Raw genomic sequence first — 23,559 nt, 5'->3', positions numbered from 1 at the left:
AGCTTAGAGCTTTCTATATCATTATGGGAGGAAGCATGGATAGCACCGACACTATGGCAATTATTATCATCATCATTTTCAGAATCAATTTCCCAGAGATTTGCAATATCAAAAGTGGTGTGCTCATTCAAATCATGATTGCTAATGTATGTAAAGGGCATAGGAAGATCATCATATTCAGATTCATTATCACAATAATCATTAGGAGCAACATACTTACGGTTACCTATTGTTATCTCATATACGCGGGGATATGATGTTACCTCTTTCTTTTTATTCTCCTTCTTCTTCTTCTTCTTCTTCATTCCCTTCTTCTTCTTTTTCTCTTCCTTTTCCTCATTCCCTTCTTCAGGAAGAAGAGGCTTGAAGGGTGGCTTGTCCGCATAACCTGATTTACTTTCAGAAACAATAGAAGAAACTTGGGAGGATCCCTCCTTTTCGTTAATTAGTTGAAAACACACAGCGGTCCTATCATATTTTGGCAAGGTGTCATCTTCTAAAATATTTTGTATGTAAGTATTTGTATAGCTATTATCAATGCAATAAGAAAAACACCCATGCAGGACATCATCAATATCAAGATCACTCATATGTAACAAAGAGATTTTTCTCGACAATTCTTCACACCCCAAAAATAAAGTAAGTTCATCATGCTGATTAGGAGTAATTTCATCATCACAATACAAATTTGCAGCACTCATTGGGTTCAATATATCACCTGGAGGAGCATTGAAAATTAAAATGACCCACTTCATGGCAAACTTCACAAATAAAAGGATAGAGGGCACAAACTTTTTACCAAGATCATCTAGAGCCCTAAACCACTTTCTAGTTTTTTCATTAGCATGATGGATACAATATTCATCTTTGATTTGATTAATTCCACAAGGTCTATGTATTCCACAAAAATTAACATGCTTATAGGAAATAGCATTCTTAGGAGTTTGAGCATGCTTATTGCAATAATTAACAACAATTTCATTCTTCATGCAAGCCTCTTTAAAAGGTTCATGATACTTATCAAAATTATTTTTAGGCAATTCGAAATGAGAAGCAAAGGCTTTATAAAGATTTGCAGCAACTTGAGAGTCAAGACCATAAGTAGCACTCATATTTCGAAATTTATCGGTATCCATGAAAGCTTCAATGCATTCATAATCATAATTTATACCTGACTCTTTACCTTCATTGTTCTCCCATCCTTCGAGCGTTGTCCTCAATCCGATCAAGGAGGTCCCACCTAGCTTCAACCTCCTTGCTTGTGAAAGATCCCTCCGAACACGCGTCCGGATAGTCCTTGTGTTGTCCCGAAAGTCTCGCATAAAAATTGTTAACAATAACATTACGGGGGAGCTCATGAATGGGACATTTGAGCATTAGAGATTTCAATCTCCCCCACGCTTGAGAAATACTCTCTCCATCACGAGGATAAAAGTTATAAATATAATTCCTATCAATATGCACTTCATGCGGAGGATAAAATTTAGAATAAAAGAGAGATGCAATTTCCTCCCAACCAAGAGAATGCCTATTCTCCAACAATTTATACCAATGCGCCGCTTTACCGGACAAGCGAAACGGAGAATAGCTTCTTCTTCACTTCATCCATAGAGATACCTGCACACTTGAATAACCCGCATAATTCATGCAAAAACAATGAAATGATCTCTAGGATGGACGGTTCCATCCCCTTTATAGTGATTGTCCATAACACGTTCAATAATTTTCATAGGTATTTTATACGGAATACTTTCAGCAGGTGGATTCAAAATATCGAAGCATCATTAGAGTTATCGCATATGGGAGATAAAGCATTATCGGAACAAATTTTCTCCCCTAAAGATGGGAAGCTAAAAAGACCACAAAAACTAGCTTCCCCAAGCTTAGACTTCTTCATAGCATTAGCGAGTAATTGCATTCATACTAATAACATCGCTACTAGCATGCAAATAAGGTTCCATAGGTTTTTTAATTTTCGCATCAAACAATTCTAAATCAGGAAAAAGATTAAAAAGCTCACTAAATTTTTTGTTGTTTTCCATTATGCCTAACTAGTGTAAACAAGAAACAAAAAGTTGCAATTGCAGGATCTAAAGGAAATAGCTTCGAGTACTTACAATGGCGGAAAATAGCTTGGTAGCCGAGGTCCGAATGTGAGTACCTTTTACCTTTCCTCCCCGGCAACGGCGCCGGAAAAGTGCTTGATGTCTACGGGAGCTTCTATTCTTGTAGACGGTGTTGGGCCTCCAAGAGCGAGAGGTTTGTAGAACGACGGCAAGTTTCCCTTAAGTGGATACCCAAGGTTTATCGAACTCGGGGAGGAAGAGGTCAAAGATATCCCTCTCATGCAACCTCGCAACCACAAAGCAAGAAGTCTCTTGTGTCCCCAACACACCAAATAGGTGCACTAGTTCGGCGAAGAGATAGTGAAATACGGGTGGTATAAATAAGTATGAGCAAGTAGCAACGGTGCCGGAAAAGTGCTTGGCGTGTAGTTGATGGTGGTGGTATTGCAGCGATAGTAACGCAATAAAACGAGTAACAAGCGATAGTAACGCAAGTAGTAGTAAACAAGCGAGTAGTAACTCAGCGGTATTTAGGAACAAGGCCTAGGGATTACACTTTCACTAGTGGACACTCTCAACATTGATCACATAACGAACAGTATAAATGCATACTCTACACTTTTGTTGGATGATGAACACATTGCGTAGGATTACACGAACCCTCAATGCCGGAGTTAACAAGCTCCACAATAATGCTCATGTTTAAGTAACCTTTAGTGTAAGATAGATCAATGCTACTAAACCAAGTACTAGCATAGCATGCACACCGTAACCTTCATGCATATGTAGGAGGAATAGATCACATCAATATTATCATAGCAATAGTTAACTCCATAATCTACAAGAGATCATGATCATAGCATAAACCAAGTACTAACACGGTGCACGCACTGTCACCTTTGCACACATGCAGGAGGAATAAACTACTTTAATAACACATCACTAGAGTAGCACATAGATAAATTGTGATACAACATCATATGAATCTCAATCATGTAAAGCAGCTCATGAGATTATTGTATTGAGGTACATGGGAGAGAGATGAACCACATAGCTACAGCGAAGCCCTCAGCCTCAGGGGTGAATTACTCCCTCCTCATCATGGGAGCAGCGATGGCGATGAAGATGGCGGTGAAGACGGCGGTGGAGATGGCTCCGGGGGCAATTCCCCGTCCGGCAGGGTGCCGGAACAGAGACTTCGTCCCCCGAATTGGAGTTTCGCGATGGCGGCGGCGCCACGAGTAACTTTTCCGGAGTTTCGTCAATTGGTGTCGAGGTTTTAGGTCACGACGACTTAAATAGGCGAAGAGTCGGAGTCGGAGGGGCCTGGGCTGCCCGGACCATAGGGGCGCGCGCCCCCTTGGGCCGCGCCACCCTAGGGTGTGGGGCCCCCCGGCACTCCTCCGACTCTCCTTCGGTGTTCGGAGCCTTCGGGAAAAAATAGGAGGTTTGGCGTTGATTTCGTCCAATTCGAGAATATTGCCCGAACAGCCTTTCTCGGAACCAAAAACAGCAGAAAACAGCAGCGGCACTTCGGCATCTTGTTAATAGGTTAGTTCCAGAAAATGCACGAATATGACATAAAGTGTGCATAAAACATGTAGATAACATCAATAATGTGGCATGGAACACAAGAAATTATCGATACGTTGGAGACGTATCAGGCGTCGCCGGCTCCTCCTTGACCTCCCGTTTGGGAACGGTATACGGCGCCGACCGGTACGACGACGACGGCGTCGATCGCGCCGGCCCCGAGGAAGAAGAGTGCGAGGAGGACGAGTACGTCGTCCTCCTCGGCTGCCATTGAGGAGAAGGCGGCGGCGACGACGGCATCTCCCGGCCGCGGAGCGCCGTTGCGGAGGCCGCGGATGACGTTCTCGAGGGTGCGCCCGGAACGCCCCGAAGCGGGCGCGGCCTTCCCTGTTCCGAGTTGTTGGGCCCGCCGATGAGCCCGTCGGTCGCTGTGCGGCTCGACGTCGTACTTGGCCTTGAAGTACGTCGTCCACCAGTCGTCGTTGTCCTTGGCCGCCCATGTCGGATCCGCCCGCTCCTCGGCGGTGAGTTGAGCCCGACGGGCCTTGATGGCGTCCCGCCATTGCTGCGTGTCTGGCTTCGGCGGCGGCGGGATGCCAATGCCGTTCACGGCCATCTTCCGGCCGCCGTCGCTTGGCAGCCGCACGTCCGGCGGGACCGGATACCGGGCGTGGTACGGCGCCCACGCCTCCGCCACGGTGAGGCTGCGCGGCCGAAGCCGCTCGCCGCGGCGATCTTGCGGGAGGACGACATTTTTTGAGCGGCGAGGAGAGGATCCGGGAAGGGGAGGCGGCGGCGACGAGAAGGATTATGATGAGCGGCGATAAGCGGAGGGCGTCTTAAAACGGCGGCGGCGGCGGGTGGTTGCACGCAATAACTCCGGCGCGGACGGCCACGCGGCCATGCACGACGAGACGCGTCCCTCGCGTCGCTCGGGAAAACGGGGACGCCATTAACGTCGCTTGACCAAAGGTAGGCGACGGGGTTTTAGCCTTCCGTGCCGCGCGACGCGTCGGCCCCGCCACTCCCGCCTCGCTTTCGTTGTGTCCGGCGTCCCGGAGCGTCCCTCGTGGGACGGGGACGGGCTCGGGCGCCGGACACCGTATCGGGCCGCGCCGGATAAAAAAGGGCTTTGGGGGACGCGGCTGGAACGCTTTTTTTGTCCGGCGCGCCCCAAATCGCTTTGGGGGACGGTTTGGGGGACGCGACTGGAGATGCTCTTAGCGTCCACGTAAGCATGCAGATTTTTCGAAAACGGTATCACGATGAAACTTTTCACCTCCGTGCAACCTACTAGCAATTGCATGGGCAAGTTCCAACTCAATATACATGCGTGTGGTTTTTTTCTTCAGATTCAACAAACCCTACTAACACATTTTTTACGAAATCTTGGAAATTGGGTCCCGCCAGTGTACCTGATTCGTTGTATTTTACGCTGACGGACCTAGTATGAACCAAGGGGTGGAGTACTTCGTTACTCAATAATTATCACGGTCAACAAAACAAACAAGCATTGTGTACCTCACCCCACACCCACTCTGTAATGCAGAGCACTAGAGCAAGATTCTCACGCTAATAATGCTATATTTGTGATTTCCCAAATCCAAAGATGTTCTCTTAAGCACCGCGCACCGGCGTCATTCGCTGACTAAACAACAGAAGTTAGATAGTATGCTCGTACGGACCTCAAAGTACTTTCCCGGAGGTTCAGTGCTATATTTCATTGAGAAAAGGCTCGGGTGGTACGTACGCCATTTGATGTTGAAAGCATCCAGCCTACTGAGAGCGATTTTGTAGGCTAGTTGCACGGTTGCCGTCGCTTAATTGGAAAATGTTGTGTGGTGTCTCTTTTCCAAATAGTAATTGAGCTCATCAACAGAAAAATGTCAAGTGGCGAAGAGGAGAGGATGGATCGTGGGAGTTTTATACGGCCTTGGTTGGTTGGTCAAACTTGGCATTAGGTAGCAGTGCATCGCACACAACTCTTATCCTCATAAAAGAACATTGAAAATGAGACAGTAGTAAAATTTGAAAGGCCTAGTAGTAGTAATATTTTGCGGACAATTTGCATACTAGAACTTTTGATAGTCCTATGGTATTCATTGTCCCATGAAAATGATATAAGGATTTTTTAAAGATGTGTAGTCAACTATTTTTTTCCTATTAGTTAACTTGCAACAATATCGTGTTGATTTTTTTCTTTAGCACAATACAAACGCAGACGCTCACGTACACGCGCATATACTCACCCCTATGAACGCACACACGCACACGCCACACCTATGAGCGCCTCCGGAAAACTGAGCTAGCGGATTTGATCTTGAAATTGACGAAAGTCACCACAGGCGCATCGCTGTCGACGGGAACGTCGCCTCCCATTGAATGAATATTCCGCCTTTATAAGACACACATATGTCAAACCTGGGGTTTGAACTCTGGTGGGCCGGGGTACAACCACTCTCCTAACCACCCTACCTCAGGTTGGTTCTCAAAAATCGTGTTGATTATGATTTCACAGATAAAATAATCTTCCGATGAATTTTGATAAGCATAATATCTTTCAATTTTCATGTGCATATTCTTTGGATCGAAGAGTTCCTAGACATGGGCATTTAAACCGTTCTTCTTGAATTGAGTTGATTTTTACAAAAAAATTTACTCTGCATAGTGAACGCATAAATCTTAAGATTATAGGATCTTCAAGATTTTGAGGAGATGTCTTCCCTTTTGTACAAGGCAAAGAGGAAAACCTATGTTGGCTTACAAGAATGGGTGACTTCCTTTGTATAGTTCTCTTGTTTTGTTGCTTCTCGTTAGTTAGTTAGATTTCAACTCTAGCTCTGTTTGTAACTTAAACCTTCTTTCATCTCAAAAAAACTTAAACCTTCTTTATATATAAATTAAAAGTCACTCGGGGTAACCTAGTGTACAGCTTAAAAAAACCACTCTCTTCTTAAATACAAGATCATTTTGTTTTTTTAGGGTAACTTTAACTAATAATTTGGTCAACCAAATATAAGATGCATATTATTCAAAAAATATAACATCAGATGCACATTTCAACTAACTTTTCAATGAGACATTTTTAAATAACATATAACTTATATTTAATGGACTAAATTACTAGTCAAAGTTCGACGAAAAATAATATGACATTGTATTCATAAACGGATAAACGGAGGGACTACATATGTAATTAACCCCCAAAGCGATAGCACTATCCATTGTCCAAGTGACCAAGTGTGCTGCAGCTGTGGAGTTTGTTTCGTATCAACTTCTCACAGCAGTAAACCACTACCTTTCCCAAAATAGAGGAAGAGAAACCGAGGCCAGAAAAAATCAAACCGATTTATAGAAAACATTTAAAATGGCATCCATGAGCTTAAACAAGACACCCTACAGCCGGGAAGAATCCGCTGCGAGGAGTAGAATAACAGGCGCAAAGCCAGCAACAGGTGCTCTTGAGAATTTCCATCCTCCAATCCAATCCAACCCCCTTCTCCCTCTTGGTCTCTCTCACAGAGACTATCCTCCGATTCTCCCCTCCCGCCGCTTCCTCAGATCTGCGACACCGCACTGCCTCCCGTCATCCTTATCCGCGCCGCCGACCGAGGAGAGGCGGCGGCCGCTTGGTGTCTTCCGTCCAAGACTCGGCCTTTCTTCAGCGGAGGCTGCTGGGATTTCTCCGGACCAGTAAAAGGTTCTTGGAGGCATCCGGTTGGTCTGGTGATTAGGCCGAGCTTGGAGGTGGTTGGCTCTCTGCAGTTATCGCCGGCTCGGATTGCAGGTTCCGAGCCAAATACTGTATTTTGTTTTGGTCATCAGCGGATTTGGCGAAGAAGTTTCAGGCAAAGACGATTGGTTTTGGAGATTATCTTTCAGAATTTGCATCTTTCTGATTGCCTCGGCGCTTAATTTCAGATCACAGAGATTTTTTTTTTGGATGAAGACGATGGATTTTTCTGGTATCAGTGAGTCGCCTCTAGCCCAGAATCCTGTTTGATTGTAGCTTCTGCGCCATTTCTGCCAAGCATCCGTTTTGTGTGCTCCTCCCTCCGTCAAAAGACAGGACTTGGGCGGTTGTGCCGCTGCTTTAGGCTGCTGCTCACAACTTTCCCTCCCAAAGCTTGGCCTTTTGAGTTCCCTTGCTGGTGGATGAACTGCTGATCCACGAGTCTTGGGGTGTGCCTAGTCGCTCTATCAACTGTACAATCCCTTTGAAGAAAGGCAGTCTCCTGTGCAGATACTGCCTACTAAATTAGTCCCTGTGCTATACTACGAAGATTCTGCTTTGACGGAATACAGTGCTCCCCTTTATCTCTTGCCCAACAAAGTGCACAAGAATCTTTGTTGTCATTATAGGAGTTGACAAGTATCTGGAACCAATCGAGGGGGAGCAAAGCCATGGACGTGCCGGCGCCGTCCAGCCGTGCTGGATGCAGTGGAAGCATCGGCAGCCCTTCGGATGATCCGTATGGCGCCGCGGCCATGATGAACTTTGATGGGTACTCTGAGCTCTGCAGCAGCCCTTCACTAACCGATCAACTCTTCTCCTTACTGAATGATTCGTCTACACACCAGATGTTCGCTATGTGGTCATCCTTAGGATCATCGCCTCGTGCATCTGGTATCAGTGAAGACATGCAGCTAGATGCCTTTTCCAGTGAACCTGGGCTTCAGAAGGCTGATTTGGTACCGTTGGCGAACCCGGCTGAAACCGCAAGAGTAGCCAAGAGTTCAGGCGAGCTTGGGTCGGCTGGTGATGTCCAGCAAGGAAGTACTAGCTTGGTTCCGAGGCCTGTCGCTGGCAACTTACTCGCTGAAAGGATGCTCATGGCTCTGAATTTGTTCAGGCAGTCGCTGGGCGGTGGCGTTCTTGCCCAGGTCTGGATGCCTGTTGAGCAGGAGGGGCATGTCGTGCTGAGTACATGTGAGCAGCCGTTTCTGCTTGACCAGGCTCTTGCAGGGTACAGAGAAATATCCAGGCAATTCGTGTTCTCGGCGAAGGAGGAGACTAGCCTGTACCCAGGTGTTCCAGGGAGGGTCTTCATCTCTGGTGTGCCAGAATGGACCTCAAATGTGCTCTACTACAGCAAGCCAGAGTACTTGAGGATGGAGTATGCAGTTCGCCATGACGTACGAGGATCACTTGCAATGCCGATTTATGACCCCAGCAAGGGCAGTTGCTGTGCTGTGCTTGAGCTTATCACAAAAAACGAGAAGCCTGATTTTGATGCAGAGATGGATAACCTTCGGCAAGCATTGCAGGTAAGTCCTCCCCCCTCCCCGCTGGTTTCTCTCCCCTTAACAATCACATTTAGCTGTGGGGATTCAGTTTCTTAACTTCAATGCATAATAGTGATTTTACCCTTGGAGCCTTGGAGGAGCATGCGTACTTCTGGTTGCAATTTCTATTAGATTTATTAGTGACTTCTACTAGTGCCATAACAAGGGAAAGTGAACTGATAGTAGATGGAAGTTCTTGCACCCATTGGTACCATGTATGGATGCCATGAATAGTGTGTACACGAATTTAAATGTTAGAATACAAATGACCTAAGTTTGTCTAGCTGATAGTTGATAAAGTGATACTTATTTACGCAGACATGCCCTGGACGTAGTTCTGATTGGAAACAGCACATTCCATAGCATGAATTCCCTCGAAAGAATAATTCTTCTCATTGTCCAAACATTTAATTATATATATCATGTGTTTTCTTCATTTGCTAAAATATCTTGTGATCTAGTTAACTAAAATAACCTTGCACATCCCTGCTTTAGTATTTTAACTTCGCTCTAATTAATTGAGCTGAGAATCCGTGAAGTTGCTAGTGCTTAGCAGTTAGATCTAATTCACTGAGCTGAGAATCTGCGAGTGCCGAGTTAATATTCTTCATTGTCCACAGGCAATTATGTGCATTACAATCCGCATTCTACTTAGCACTCAAATTTAATACTTGCCCCATTACTATTTTGTAGGCTGTGAACTTGAACACTACGAGGGATTGCAGTAATGGCAAGGTAACATTCTTCACTTCTAACATAGTTTATGCTGCATTTCTGCTGTGCATCATGGGTGCTGGATGCAAATTCTCGTTTTAGCTTTTGTTTACCTAGTGGTATTTAATGCATGTGATGTCTCTTCATTTGCAGTTTTATTCAGAAAATCAGAAAGCTGCCTTTACTGAAATATTGGATGTACTAAGAGCTATTTGCCACGCGCACATGCTTCCATTGGCCCTTACATGGGTTCCTACATCAGATGAAAGTCGCGATGGTCATATTGTTGGACAAGAGAATGTCTTTGCTTCATGGTCAGGAAAAGCGATGCTCTCGATCCACAAATCAGCTTGTTATGTTAATGATGCAAAGATGCAAGGCTTTTTTCATGCATGTGCTGAAAGTCATCTTGAGAAAGGGCAAGGTATTGTGGGACGAGCACTCAAGTCCAATCTCCCGTTCTTCTCACCTAATATAAGAGAGTACAGTATTAAGGATTACCCACTCGCACACCATGCTCGTAAGTTTGGTCTGCATGCTGCTGTAGCAATTCGGCTAAGGAGCACATACACTGGTGATGATGACTACATACTAGAATTCTTTCTCCCTGTCAACTGCACAGGCAGTGAAGAACAACAGTTATTATTGAATAACTTGTCAAGTACAATGCAAAGAATATGCAAAAGCTTGCGAACAGTTTCTGAAGCAGAGGTTGTTAAAGTTGATGCATGTACGGGTACGGCATTAATGTATAAGACAACCAGTGGAAATTGCTTGCCTGCTGGCCACTCTGAAAGTTCTTCACATTGTGATCAACCAGTCACGGAAAAGGCATTTCAGGATCTATCTTTGGTCGATAAGCAAGGGGACACAGCTGAGCAGGTGCGCTCATACTGTAACTTTTACTTTAATATAATGCAAGTGCCTGTGTGTTGCCACGGTACCTCGAGTTTCTTTTCTTACCACACACATAAACACAATGCATGCAAAATTCATGTGTATAGAATAACAGCAATTGCACTTCTCTCCAAATGTATTTGAGTAAACTTACACATAGGCAAACTGAACGACATAACCGAACTAATTCAATTGGAGAAAGTTGTATTTACAAGGCAACTGATGCAATTTATGATGACCATTTCCTTCTTTATATCACCAAATATTTCACAAAATGGACACACATAAGAAAGCATTTATGAATAAGAAACCATGTAGACCAAACCGGATAAATTCTGTCAGTCCAACGGTCACTTCAGAAATCCAAACTAAACAGTAACATTAGGTGACATAATATAAACAACAAATCTGATATCCTCTAGTCTCTTTGCGCCTTCCGCATCCCACTCATCGCACCTATTATATGCCTCTATTTAAGTGTTCCAAAAATGGTAGAAGTTTGGGTTGAGTTTGCTAATCATATTGTATGCTTAATGTACTCCTACAAAATTATAAATTCTCATGACTACCAGGAACCAACATGGGTCACAAACTCATCGAGCACCAGCTTCAGGATCTTGCCAATGAGCATAAATTTATGAATAGTTATAATTAGCATAACTGAGCTGAAATCTTTTCCTGAGACTTGCTGCATGACCATCTTGACTCCGTTTTCTGAAGAAGCATATGAGCTTGACTTTAACTGAATCCTTTTTACCAAGTTTTTCCTTCAAATCCCTAGTTTATTTGGCAGTCAGGATGTTTGTGTGTTACAAGTCGTGGGCATTGCCGTACATTTGTAATTTTGTATATTATAAGAAATGCCAATATTCTGATGCCAATATTCTGATGCCAATAGTTGGTTAGTGCTCAGTTTTGTTGACATGCCATGATAAGTAGCCACCATACTTCACGCTCTCGTGGTTGGTTAATATGCAGTTTTGATGTGTTGGTATGTTAAATCTGCTGAACCTAGACCATCAACATTGATGCATGCATTTAAATTGAATTAAGAAAGCATGGGTTATAGATATCCTCTTGACTAAGCTTCTTCTGCATTGCATGTACAGTCTAGTTCAGCGAGACTTGCAGAGAAAAGGCGCAGTACGGCTGAAAAGAATATTGGTATTGATGTTCTTCGTAAATACTTCTCTGGAAGTCTGAAGGATGCTGCGAAGAGCCTTGGTGGTGAGCCTACCCCCCGCCCCTTAGTGTCACCTCATTAATTGATCTCTCTGCGGAATGTTTACTGTGGATGATATCTAGGTAATGTGAGTAGTTTATAATGGACTGTTGTAACATTTTGATACTGTTGCAGTTTGTCCAACAACTTTGAAACGGATATGCCGGCAACATGGAATTTCACGATGGCCATCTCGCAAGATAAACAAGGTCAACCGTTCATTAAAGAAGATCCAAACTGTTATTAACTCAGTCCATGGGGTTGAGAGCTCTTTGCAGTATGACCCTGCTTCTGGATCTCTTGTTCCAGCAGTTTCTCTGCCAGAGAAGATGCCATTCCCTTCATCTGATGGTTTGTCTAGTCCATCCGTTGGAAAATCTGCAGATGAAAAATCTGGCCCAAAATCTGAGCAAGGGTATTCATCGCCTGAGGGATGGGAAAGAGAAAATTGTCAATTGCAGCTCCCTGATGCACAGAAAGGGGAAGGCAATGAATTTCACATGCAGACACGTAACTATAGTGGCAGTGATAATCACGCTTCTTATGACGCGATTGTCACAGATCATTTAAATTCTGAAGGCACACAAGGACCATTATATCCCACTGCTGTTGTCGGTTCTCTGCATCACAAGGAACCAGGTTACATCAATCATTCTGTCTCTGTCTGCCCAGGCTTCGGGACCATCGAAGACCAGATAGCGGGAAGGAACTCACCACCCATACAGCCGGCAGATATTGATATGTTTGGTGATCACGGAGACAGGGAGCATACTCATCCTTCTACCTCTGGCATGACAGACTCTTCGAGCGGCAGTGCATCAAGCCACCCTACTTTCAAGAAGAACCCATCACATTCGCTGAAAGACAAGAGCAGTCCTGCGCTTACAGTTAAGGCTACCTACAATGGGGACACCGTGCGGTTCAAGTTTATGCCATCGCTGGGCTGGTATCACCTGCTGGATGAAATAGCCAAGAGGTTCAAGCTGTCAACCGGGGTATTCCAGCTCAAGTACAAGGACGATGAGGACGAGTGGGTCATCATGGCGAACGAGTCTGATCTCCAGGAGTGCGTGGACGTCATGGATTCAATGGGCACACGCAACGTGAAGCTCCAGGTGCGGGACCTCCCTTGCCTGATCAGCAGCTCAGGTAGCAGCACTTGTTTGCAGCTGGAAGGACAGAATTCATGACATGGTGAGGAAGCTTTACTTTTGCGGATCTTGTTGGCCCCCCTCAACTGTACCATGTTGCAGTAGGCGTAGTCTATGTTGTAGCGGTAGGGTTTGGTATTTTGTACGCGCGTAGCGTGTAATGTAGCGATAATGTGGGAAGTCCTGAACAGGAAGTGTAGCGATCGCCGCACAGACATTGTGCCTGCCCCGAAACAATGTCGTAGAGGTCCTGATAGTTTGTCTTGGCAATGATGTGTTGCCATGATATTCTACTGTCCCTGTAGGCTACTATGGAACAAAAGCTCCTGCCTGTGTTATGATGCTGGAGAAAACCAGTGTTTCTGAACTTCCTGCGGGTCCAAATTATCTTTCCTATGTTGGTTGTTCGGGACACATGAAAGTGCTACTTAGATTGGATGATTTCTGTGAAATGCATACGCGAAATTTCAGCTTTCCGAGCGGGTCTGGTCTGGTTTGTGCCAGCTTGATGTGGATAAATTTTCTGCTTGTTCCAGGTTGATACGGATAGTCTTTCTGCTTGTTCCAGCAGCTCAATATGGATAATCTTTCCTGCTTCTTGCTGCTGTCCACGGAATGTTTCGTTCCTCTGTTCCCGGATGGTCGTGCTTTTGCAACAGCTCTATGTGGATAGGAAGCGATTCACAGTCGACACCAGGTTATCTCTTCTGCTTGCCCCCAAATCTCCCAACATTTTCTTTCAAAAAAAAAAAAAAAAATCTCCCAACAGCGATGGGTCATTCTGGACTTGCCCGATCAGAGGTGCAAGTGCTAGTTCCCAGATTCCTGCAGCAGCCGGGGTTATGGACTTGATGATGGATTGATGGGAAAGCTACCGTATGTACTCGAGTGATCTCAAAGTCTAACTGGGAGAGGAACAGAAGAGGCAAGCCATCGGCGTCTTGGGAGTCAAGTGTTGGTTGCGCTGTGGATTCTCGCGAGAGCGATCCAGCAAGCAGCAGTTGAGGAAAAACAGCCCCGAGAGTCGGAGGATTTCTTCACTGGCCGATTGGTTATTCGTGTCGCTAGTCTGGGCTACTGGCTGTGGAATCGATAATGCCTCTGTTCCAATGGAGATTTTTGGGAATCGATACTGCCTTCACTGGCCGGTTGCTGCATGCTGTAAAAAAAATTACTACATGGGCATGCTCAAAATATTACAGCCCATTATCAGTGCGAAGCTTCTTTACCTTCCTTTTAGTTGCCTTTCAACCATAGTCTTCCATTCTTTAAATGCTGAAAAATGCTCCTGATTTATGCTTCAAGAAATAAGGCCAAACTCTTCATGAGTAATTGAGAACAAGGCAAGTGCGTGTTGGTAGGGAGGCCTATGGGGCTATCCACGATACGCACCTGCCGCGAGGGTTGGTGATTGTGAGAGAGAGAGAAAAGTCGAAAGAAAAGGTTGGGCGAGCGAGGAAAAAAAGGTAAAGTGATTGGTCGCACGCTTCCTCTCCCCACACGCAACCTCCTCCATCTTTCACATCTTTTTTTTTTTGAAAAGATAAAGGCCCCGAAGGACCCAGAGTCTGCATTCATCAGCGGTGGGTGTACATTTACAGAAAGGACCCCAGTAGAAGATTAACACATGAGCCCCTAATTTTTGCACACAACACCCTACAAAAAATCGCCAAACACGATCGAGTACATCTTCACCGCCGCCGGTCGTTGACCTCCTAGCGCGGCCACCGCCACTCCCACCGAGGACAAAACCACTTGGTGGAGCGGCAGCGTTGACCACCACGCCGAGATCTAGAAAGATCCCCCACTGAAGGAGGGATAAGAAGCTCAGGCCATCGAGCCTGAGCGCAGCAGGACCGCCCTCGCGGCCAAGGATAGCTCCGGCGCACCATAGCCGTCGCTTGAGAACTGCTGCAAAGGGCGCAGACCCTAGAAGCCCTCGGCGCCACCACCAAACCTCAGCCACCGCACGATCTTCGTCATCCTCTCCCTCGCCCCCTTGGTCGGCCAAGAGAGACAGAGAGCGCGCAGGTCGGAGATGTTGATGATGACAACGCCGATGCGAGGATCTCCTATCCGCCGGAGAAAGCCCACATCGTCGTCTCTTCTCCTCGCCTCCACGGCCGGCCAGAAGAAACTTCGTCGTAAGCCAGCACAAGCATCGCCCCTCCCCCTCACCTCCATGGCCGGCTAGGGGGGGGGGCTGCTGCCTTGCGGCTCCTCGGCGAACAAGATCTGCGGCCGGCTGGTTTATTCGTGGAGACCGTGGCTCCCTCGTTGCCTCCCTTCTCCAACCACAGGAGACAGAGGAGCAAGAAGAAGAGCCTTACTCCCCAGATCTTGCCACCGAGATCCGAGGCACAGCTCCAAAACGCCACAGAGGGACGAAAACTGGAAGGAAAACCTAAGTATTTACAGCCGGCACCAACTCCTCTCCATCTCCGGCCGGCTATTCCGGCGGAGAGGAGGTTGGAGTGGCCCGGAGAGGAGGGGAGAGGGAGCAGTTAATGTAGCTCAACGAGAGCGAGGGGGGGGGTTGGGAAATGAGCGGGGTGCTCCATCCCATCTCTCACATCCCAGCTGCGGCTCCCCATGCCCTCATCTTCTTCCTGTCGTCCTCTCCGGCCGGTTCCTGGCCGCCTCCACCACTACGGCTTCATCTACGTCGCCAGCCCGTGGTGGAAGCAGGCGGAGGCAAATCAACCGCAGACGCTTGACGGCCAGAGCGATGGCGGCCGGCGTGGCCCTGGAAGGTCGGGCGATGTCGCCATATCGGCCGCCCCGAAGGTCGGGATGCGCTGCCACTCAGCGCTCTCCCCCAACAGATCGAAGGCCGAAGCGCCGCGCATCATGGCTCTCGCTGTATTTTCTCCATCTAAATACAGATATATGCCCCACGCTGATAGTTTGTGATTCGGCCTCCTGTTTATTGGTTACTGTGTGGAACAATCATACTGTCATGTTGCCCTTTGCTATTTGGCATTTGTTGTTGTTGATTTACATAACTGCAGGTGCGGCCGTGCGGGGTATTCTCTGCCCACTTCCAATCATGCCCCCTTGCAACTTCTTTATTTCTTGGGATTGGACAATGCACTCTATGTCTTGATGAATTGGTCACTTGCCACGGCTTCAGTTATAGCATAAGGATTTTCCTTGGGAATAATGGAGCTAATTCAGTGACAAGAAAGCAACTATGAAGTACATCAGATAGATGTTTAGAAAACTATTCTAAATGGTTTGGTCAAAATCAAGGATCTGGATCATCTAGCTATACTGAAAGGCTATCTTTGTGATATATATATTTTTTCCTGTTGCTTTCGTAAGTACATTTGATGCGTACTAATCATTTATGGAAAATTTTCCGTGCAAGATTTGTCCTAATCATTTTTGCTGACTCCTACTTTCCTTGTATTTTTACAGGAATCATAGAGGCTTCCTAATCTTTTTTTGTATGCATCAGAGTGATGAATCGACTTGACATCAATCATCTTTCGAGGTATATAAGCATGCAAACCTAGTTTATAATATTACTCTCTTTGAGATGAAATCCTTTAAGTGACTAGGTTGTATTGATGAGATGTACTTCATGCAGTTTTGGAAGGGAGCAATTTTGGCACTATATCCTAACCTGAAGTGGTGCTTATGAGAATTTGACTTGAAAAACACACTACCGCATACCAGATCAGATAAAGATGTTACAAAATCGAATTTGGAGGACAACCGTCAGTGAGCTTAAGGACGTTGCCTTATTCGCTCCTTATGTATGTGTATAACTTGGTCCCTTTATGTTACTTGTTGTCACATGTTGAAGCCCGAGATTCATTTTTCGCTATGTGTTTTGCCCTTATATTTTCATGCATGTTCCTGTCTGCTTTGATTTGCCAATTGACACGTGTTCTCATGACCACCAATACACCCAACACTGCAAAGAGGGTCTTTTCTCCGAAAGATCAAAGGTTGGGTCCATGTGTTCACTTATTATTGTGTTATATTCTTTCAGTGGGATAACGCTTGTGCATAATGATTGGGCAAACCAACAAAAAATGCAGGAACGCTGGGCTCAAATGTGTGCTTCGGAGACAAAGAGCTGCTGAATTCAATGATAATGGCTAGAGCTCTGCTGCTGTTGGGATCTTTTTTGGTGTCCTTATAAAATATTATAATAGTGGGTTTATTTTTTTAACATTTGATGCATTGCCTTCTCAATACATATATCCAGTTCTGGTTTTAGTGAGCACCTGAAGCCTGAAGGTATCAAGAAAAAAATATATCCTTATTACATTGAACTCTAATGTACCGTGTAGATGATGAGACACTTAGGGGTGGTTCTGCTTGCAGATGGTACCTCAGTGAAGACTTGCCTAATATTGACTCTTGCTTTGAAAGGTAGGTCCATGTTATGTGTACATTCCATTATGCATTCATTTTTTACGTTGGTTGATGGCGTTACCCATTCACCCATATGCGGGCTCTTTCTATGTCTTTGCGATGGTTCAGGTGTGTTCTAGAGGAAGAAGATGGAGTTCTATAATTCTATAGAAGAATTGGGCTTAAATCTTACAGTTCAAACAGGTAAATATTTGACCTCTTTCTTTTGAAAGTTGGATCATACTGCAAGTATAGGATCTTTTTAGATGATTCAGTTGATATGATAAAATAGAGATTAATACTTTTAGATAAATTAGGTATGTCTATGAATTTCCTTTTTTGTGTGTGTGTAAAGGTATCTATGCACATATTTACTGTATGGCCACCTCCATATCATGCCGCAATGCAAATAAGCAGGTTAGGAATTCGTATATTTGCGAAACAATGTATAACCCTTGTGGCAATCATGATGAGCTCTGTGAAAAATAGTCATGGGCATATAATTGCAATCTGTGAAAGACTTGAATGGTTTGGTAGGGACGTCCACTTGTTGGAACAGGTTATTAATTGAACGTGTCTGGAAGTATCTATTCATTAGAGTGTGCATTTCTATTCTGAATAATTTCCACTTCTGTCAAGAACTTTGTAGAGCCTAACTAGATTGCATCATCGATTTTCTAGCCTTTGGTACCTATAATTAATGCTGATGCAGGCGAATGGTTAGTTGTCAATTACTTCTCTCAGTGGGTAAAGCTTGTGGTCATGGCGTTTTTTTGGAAACTTTCTTGTGATAGAGCTATAATCAAATGACTTTATCATTGTGGTAAAGTAGGTGTAAATGTTCGTCAAGTCAGGTTATCTGGATTACATATATGTTTTTCTCTGTGTAATAATCGAATTATTTGAAAATGAGGATAACTGTAGGTCTCTTTCATGATGCTATAATTGTTTGCTACGTAGATCAGGAGTTGCAAGGCTTGTGTATCATTTTTGTTGATCCTTGTCTGTGTGAAATAAGTGTTAATTTGATGGTGGTGGTTATCTTGTGCAGCTCAATTAGTGAACAGTAATGTTTGTGTTTCTGTGAAATGGTAAAAACATAATTTTATTGACACAAGCATCTTTCGTAGTGTCAGGAGTACATAGATTTCAGCAGCGAAGAACTGGGTTAGCTTGTATTTAGGTAAGTAGATTAGATATGCCAAAATTAAGAAAATTGAAGACGGTTGGCTACAGGCTTGCACTTTGAAATTTGAGTGGATACTTGGTTGTTAAAAACTCAACATGTCGCTTACTGAACTGCCGCATGTACCTAAATTTTATCATACCACACATCTCCTTTATTTTTCCTGCTCTGTAATTTGTTTTGTTGCTCTTGTGTAAATTTTCAGCTGATGCCATCCAGTTTTTTGCAAAGGATGTTAATATTATCACAAAACCTTCAGTATTGAAGCTAGCAAGTTGACATCAGCAATCAATCATGTTATCGCTCAACTACATGATGGTTCAATATGAGGTGAAGCTGGTCCCTATATATATACCTCTTATGTTTCAATTGCAGGTCGGGGTAGCATGGGCCGTTGAGAGGAAGGTGAGATGTGAAAGGGGAGAGGAGATGACAAAGGTTGCAAAGAGAAGAAATGCTATCTAGGCACAACTCGGAGGAGAGAGGCAGGCAAATCACTAGCGGTCTATTATTGTTCTGATTTCCACCTTCTAGAATGGTTTTTTTGCCATAGAAATGCTAATGTCAAACTTGTTTTCTTATAATTTATGAATTATCAACTATGTGGAGCATCAAGTTTTGACGTGTTCAGTGTGTGTGTGATACCAATTCTCTGATTATGGTTAGTTGTGCACAACTTGCACATAAGCAGTATTATTCAACATTTTTCACTCTATACAATTTTGATCTGAATCAGTGATGACCCACAAGTATAGGGGATCGCAACAGTCTTCGAGGGAAGTATTACCCAATTTATTGATTCGACACAAGGGGAGACAAAGAATACTTGAAAGCCTTAACAACGGAGTTGTCAATTCAGCTGCACTGGAAACAGACTTGCTCGCAAGAGTTTATCGGTAGTAACAGTTTTATAGCAGATAGCGATAGTGAAATAACGAGCAGAGAGTAACAAAGACAGCAGTAGTGATTTTAGTAAACAGCAGGATTAAAATACTGTAGGCACGGGGACGGATGACGGGCGTTGCATGGATGAGAGAAACTCATGTAACAATCATATCAGGGCATTTGCAGATAATAATAAAACGGTATCCAAGTACTAATCAATCAATAGGCATGTGTTCCAATTATAGTCGTACGTGCTCGCAATGAGAAACTTGCACAACATCTTTTGTCCTACCGACCGGTGGCAGCCGGGCCTCAAGGGAAACTACTTGGATATTAAGGTACTCCTTTTAATAGAGTACCGGAGCAAAGCATTAACACTCCGTGAACACATGTGATCCTCACGTCGCTACCATTCCCTCCGGTTGTCCCGATTTCCGTCACTTCGGGGCCATTGGTTCCGGACAGCGACATGTGTATACAACTTGCAGGTAAGATCATAAACAACGAATATCTTCATGAATCAATAACATGTTCAGATCTGAGATCATGGCACTCGGGCCCTAGTGACAAGCATTAAGCATAACAAGTTGCAACAATATCATAAAAGTAACATCTACGGATACTAGGCACTATGCCCTAACAATCTTATGCTATTACATGACCAATCTCATCCAATCCCTACCATCCCCTTCGGCCTACAGCGGGGGAATTACTCACACATAGATGGGGGAAACATCTCTGGTTGATGGAGAGGCGTTGGCGGTGATGGCGGTGATGATCTCCTCCAATTCCCCGTCCCGGCGGAGTGCCGAACGGAGACTTCGGCTCCCGCGACGGAGTTTCGCGATGTGGCGGCGTTCGGAGGGTTTCGGCGACTTCGACTTCTCTCCGTGCGTTTTAGGTCGAGGCGAATAAGTAGTCCGAAGGAGGGCGTCGGAGGCCGGCCGAGGGGCCACACCATAGGGCCGCGCGGCCCCCCTAGGCCGCGCCGCCTATGGTGTGGGGCCCTCGGGCCTCCACTTCAATTGTCCTTCCGGCTCCGTCGGTGTTCTGGGAAAATAGGCCCTTTCGTCAAAATCCCGAGGTTTTCCCTGAAAGTTGGATTTACTGCACAAAAACGAGACACCGAACAGTTCTGCTGAAAACAACGTTAGTCCGTGTTAGTTGCATCCAAAATACACAAATTAGAGGCAAAACAATAGCAAAAGTGTTCGGGAAAGTAGATACGTTTTGGACGTATCAACTCCCCCAAGCTTAGCTTATTGCTTGTCCTCAAGCAATTCAGTTAACAACCGAGCGATAAAAGAACTTTCACGAACACATTTGCTCATATGATGTATATATTCTCATGATATGGCTAATACTTGAGCGAGTTCATAATAAGATACATGCAAATAAGATCATCTAACAGACTATGTCAATCATGAAGAGGTACCAACAATTAATAATAAGCATCATGAATCATGTATATAAGCAGGATTGCAATGTTCATAAGAGAGTATGATAAAGTGGTATCTCGCTTGCCTGTATTTGATTGGCAAAACATAAATGCTCGGGCACCTCTGGAGTTCATAGAAAGACTAGAAGTAGTGATTGTCAAAGATAAAGGCATCAAAGTTATACCACAATCAATCATATTTTGAGACAAGCATATTATACTAAGAATGATAGTTGTGCTCTCAAGAAAGTGCTCAAAGAAAGGATGGAGACACAACATAAAAGTAAAAGATTGACCCTTCGCGAGAGGGAAGCATGGATTAACATGCGCTAGAGCTTTTCATTTGTAAAGCAGGAGTAAAATTATTTTGAGAGGTGTTTGTTGTTGTCAACGAATGGTAATGGGTACACCAACTACCTCGCCAACCGGACTTTCAAGAGCGGCTCCCATGAATTATTTGCATATTTATGTGGCACTCCTTCCAACCTTTCTTACACAAACCATGGCTAACCGAATCCTCGGGTGCCTGCCAACAATCACATACCATGAAGGAGTGCCTTTTTACTTCAGTTTTATTATGATGATGACACTCCCCCCAACCTTTGCTTACACAAGCCATGGCTAACCGAATCCTTCGGGTGCCGTCCAACAATCACAAACCATGGAGGAGTGTCTATTTAAATTAATTAATTTGGGACTGGGAATCCCATTGCCAGCTCTTTTTGCAAAATTATTGGATAAGCGGATGTGCCACTATTCCATATGAGAGTCCATCAAAAGTAAATGACAAGGTTGAAAGCTAAACACCACATACTTCCTCATGAGCTATGAAACATTAACACAAATTAAGAAGCATTTTGAAGATTTTAAAGGTAGCGCATGAGAATTTACTTGGAATGGTTTGAAATGCCATGCATAGGTATTTATGGTGGACACTCTGGAATAACTTGGTTTTCATGTGTTTGGAGGCACGAGCAGCGTTCCCGCTCAGTACAAGTGAAGGCTAGCAAAAGACTAGGGAGCGACAAATCAAGAGAGCGAAGCATCGTCATAATCATGCTTGCGGCAAAATAAATTAACCGAGGCATAAAAGTGATACAAGAACTCTGAAGCAATGTAAATCATTGAGGCTTAATTGACTCTTGTTCAGTCATATGCATGCGTGAGCATGTGCCAAGTCGATATAAATGAATTATTCAGAGGAGGATACCACAATGCCATACTTACTTATGAATAAAACAATGCAAGCAAACATCTATGACATGCTACTCATATTAATAAATTGGAGCTAACCATGAGAGATCATGAACTACTAGACTTTCTTAAATGACATATACCTCACATGTACCAACTAAGCATGCTCACATGGATGAGTATATGTACAAAAATGAAAACAAATAGAGTTCATACCAGCCTCTCACCACAATCAGATTGTCGTAGATCGTCATTATTGCCTTTTCACTTGTGTAGCTTGGATAATATGAAATGAAAACCACGCTCCAGCCACCAAAGACCATTGAACTCAAGATGAACTTTACAAACCAAATAAGAACAGCAAATATTTTTGGTGTTTTCGAATTTGAGAACAAGAACAAAAGGAAACAAGCAAACAAAGCAAAATCTTTTTGGGTTTTCTTATAGCAAACTAGCAATAGCAAATAAAGCGGAACAAATGCAGGAAACCAAGATAAACAAATGATGAAGAGAAACAACAGAAATATTTTTGGTCTTTTTGTGTTTTAGGAAAGAAACAAAGCGAAATCAAGAAATAGCAAACTAAAAGAAACACAGAAAAGCGAGATGGCAGAAATCTGCCAAAACCTGACAGCAGTACAGAAATCGATTTTTACAAAAATCTTATGTTGCTCAGTTCAAAAAGTGTTCAACTAATGAAAGTTAGATAACAACCTGGGGAACATGCACAAAAATTGTCTTCGCAAAATACTGTTCTGGATGTGCGCACGAATTTTTACGGTAACAGCCCAGAATCTGTTTTCAGGCAGCACTTCCCCAAATATCATCTTCCTCTCATTAGAAAACCACTCAAACAAACTAAACAAGTATATACAAGTATCCAGCAACCATAATATGCAAAGAATGAGTGATGCCGGTATACCTCCCCCCAAGCTTAGGCTTTTGGCCTAAGTGGAGTTCAACCCCATCGAGGGTCTGGTTTCCACGCCGGTGGATCATACATGGAGTAGTCATAATAAGGTACCGATGCAGAAGAAAAGCGTGGGGGTTCCTCATACCCAGCTTGTGGATGCGAAGAGCTTGCTGCATCAGATGACGTGTCGAGGCGTTCCTCGACCTCATCCGTGTTGTCTCGTGCACGATGGCTTCCTCCCTCGATGTATGCGTTAACCGCACTTTCCGTGACTGACCAATCCTCCCTGGAATCAAAGTTAAACGGAGAAGGTGCAGGCAATCCTACTAATTTTTCAACTTTCTTAGTCCTTGTCCAAGATTTCTTGTAAAATGTTATTCTATAAGACAGGTTCCCTAAATTAGACGAACCAGAAAGAAATTCATGCTTAATCATGGAAGCTATGTCAAGTTTCTCCATGGGGAGCGGAATATCAAGATGGTGAGGTCCTACATTATGCATAGCTAATAAGCGAGAGGCGATGAGACCCCCACAAATTCCTCCTTTCTCACGGTTAATGGCAAGTCTGTTGGCTATCAAAGCTCCCAAGTTATAAGTCCTATTACCTTGTAATGCGAGCAGCTAGAAAGGCTAGATCCGGGATAGTTACTTTACCTCCATTCTTTCTCGCTAGAACGCACTTGGTAATGAAATAAGCGAAGTAACG

At 44.3% G+C, this 23,559-nt stretch overlaps 1 protein-coding gene and 1 long non-coding RNA gene across 6 annotated transcripts; both read left to right on the top strand.

Annotated features, from left to right (window-relative positions):
* The first annotated feature begins 6,985 nt into the window (after window positions 1–6,985).
* LOC124678872 (protein NLP2-like) lies at window positions 6,986–13,236 on the top strand. The gene is made up of 5 exons (XM_047214725.1): window positions 6,986–8,867; window positions 9,579–9,620; window positions 9,753–10,481; window positions 11,606–11,723; window positions 11,854–13,236. The coding sequence occupies exons 1-5, from the start codon at window positions 8,004–8,006 to the stop codon at window positions 12,906–12,908; spliced, it is 2,808 nt and encodes a 935-aa protein (XP_047070681.1). The 5' UTR covers window positions 6,986–8,003; the 3' UTR covers window positions 12,909–13,236.
* A 2,664-nt stretch (window positions 13,237–15,900) lies between these two features.
* Window positions 15,901–19,101, top strand: LOC124675614. Of its 5 annotated transcripts, none has more exons than XR_006993354.1 (6): window positions 15,901–16,365; window positions 16,462–16,825; window positions 16,919–17,120; window positions 17,208–17,255; window positions 17,367–17,441; window positions 18,629–19,101. It is a non-coding gene; the product is annotated as an uncharacterized LOC124675614 (long non-coding RNA). The 5 variants fall into 5 exon arrangements; XR_006993353.1 differs by having other exon boundaries at window positions 16,919–17,255; window positions 18,629–18,719; window positions 18,799–19,101; XR_006993355.1 differs by having other exon boundaries at window positions 16,147–16,188; window positions 16,290–16,365; window positions 16,919–17,255.
* The last annotated feature ends 4,458 nt before the right edge of the window (window positions 19,102–23,559 follow it).

The sequence above is a fragment of the Lolium rigidum genome, chromosome 7, assembly GCF_022539505.1.
Source record: "Lolium rigidum isolate FL_2022 chromosome 7, APGP_CSIRO_Lrig_0.1, whole genome shotgun sequence".
In the NCBI taxonomy this organism is placed as follows: domain Eukaryota; kingdom Viridiplantae; phylum Streptophyta; class Magnoliopsida; order Poales; family Poaceae; genus Lolium; species Lolium rigidum.
The sequence above is the reverse complement of the archived record's forward strand: the minus strand, read 5'-3'. Positions and strand labels throughout refer to the sequence as shown.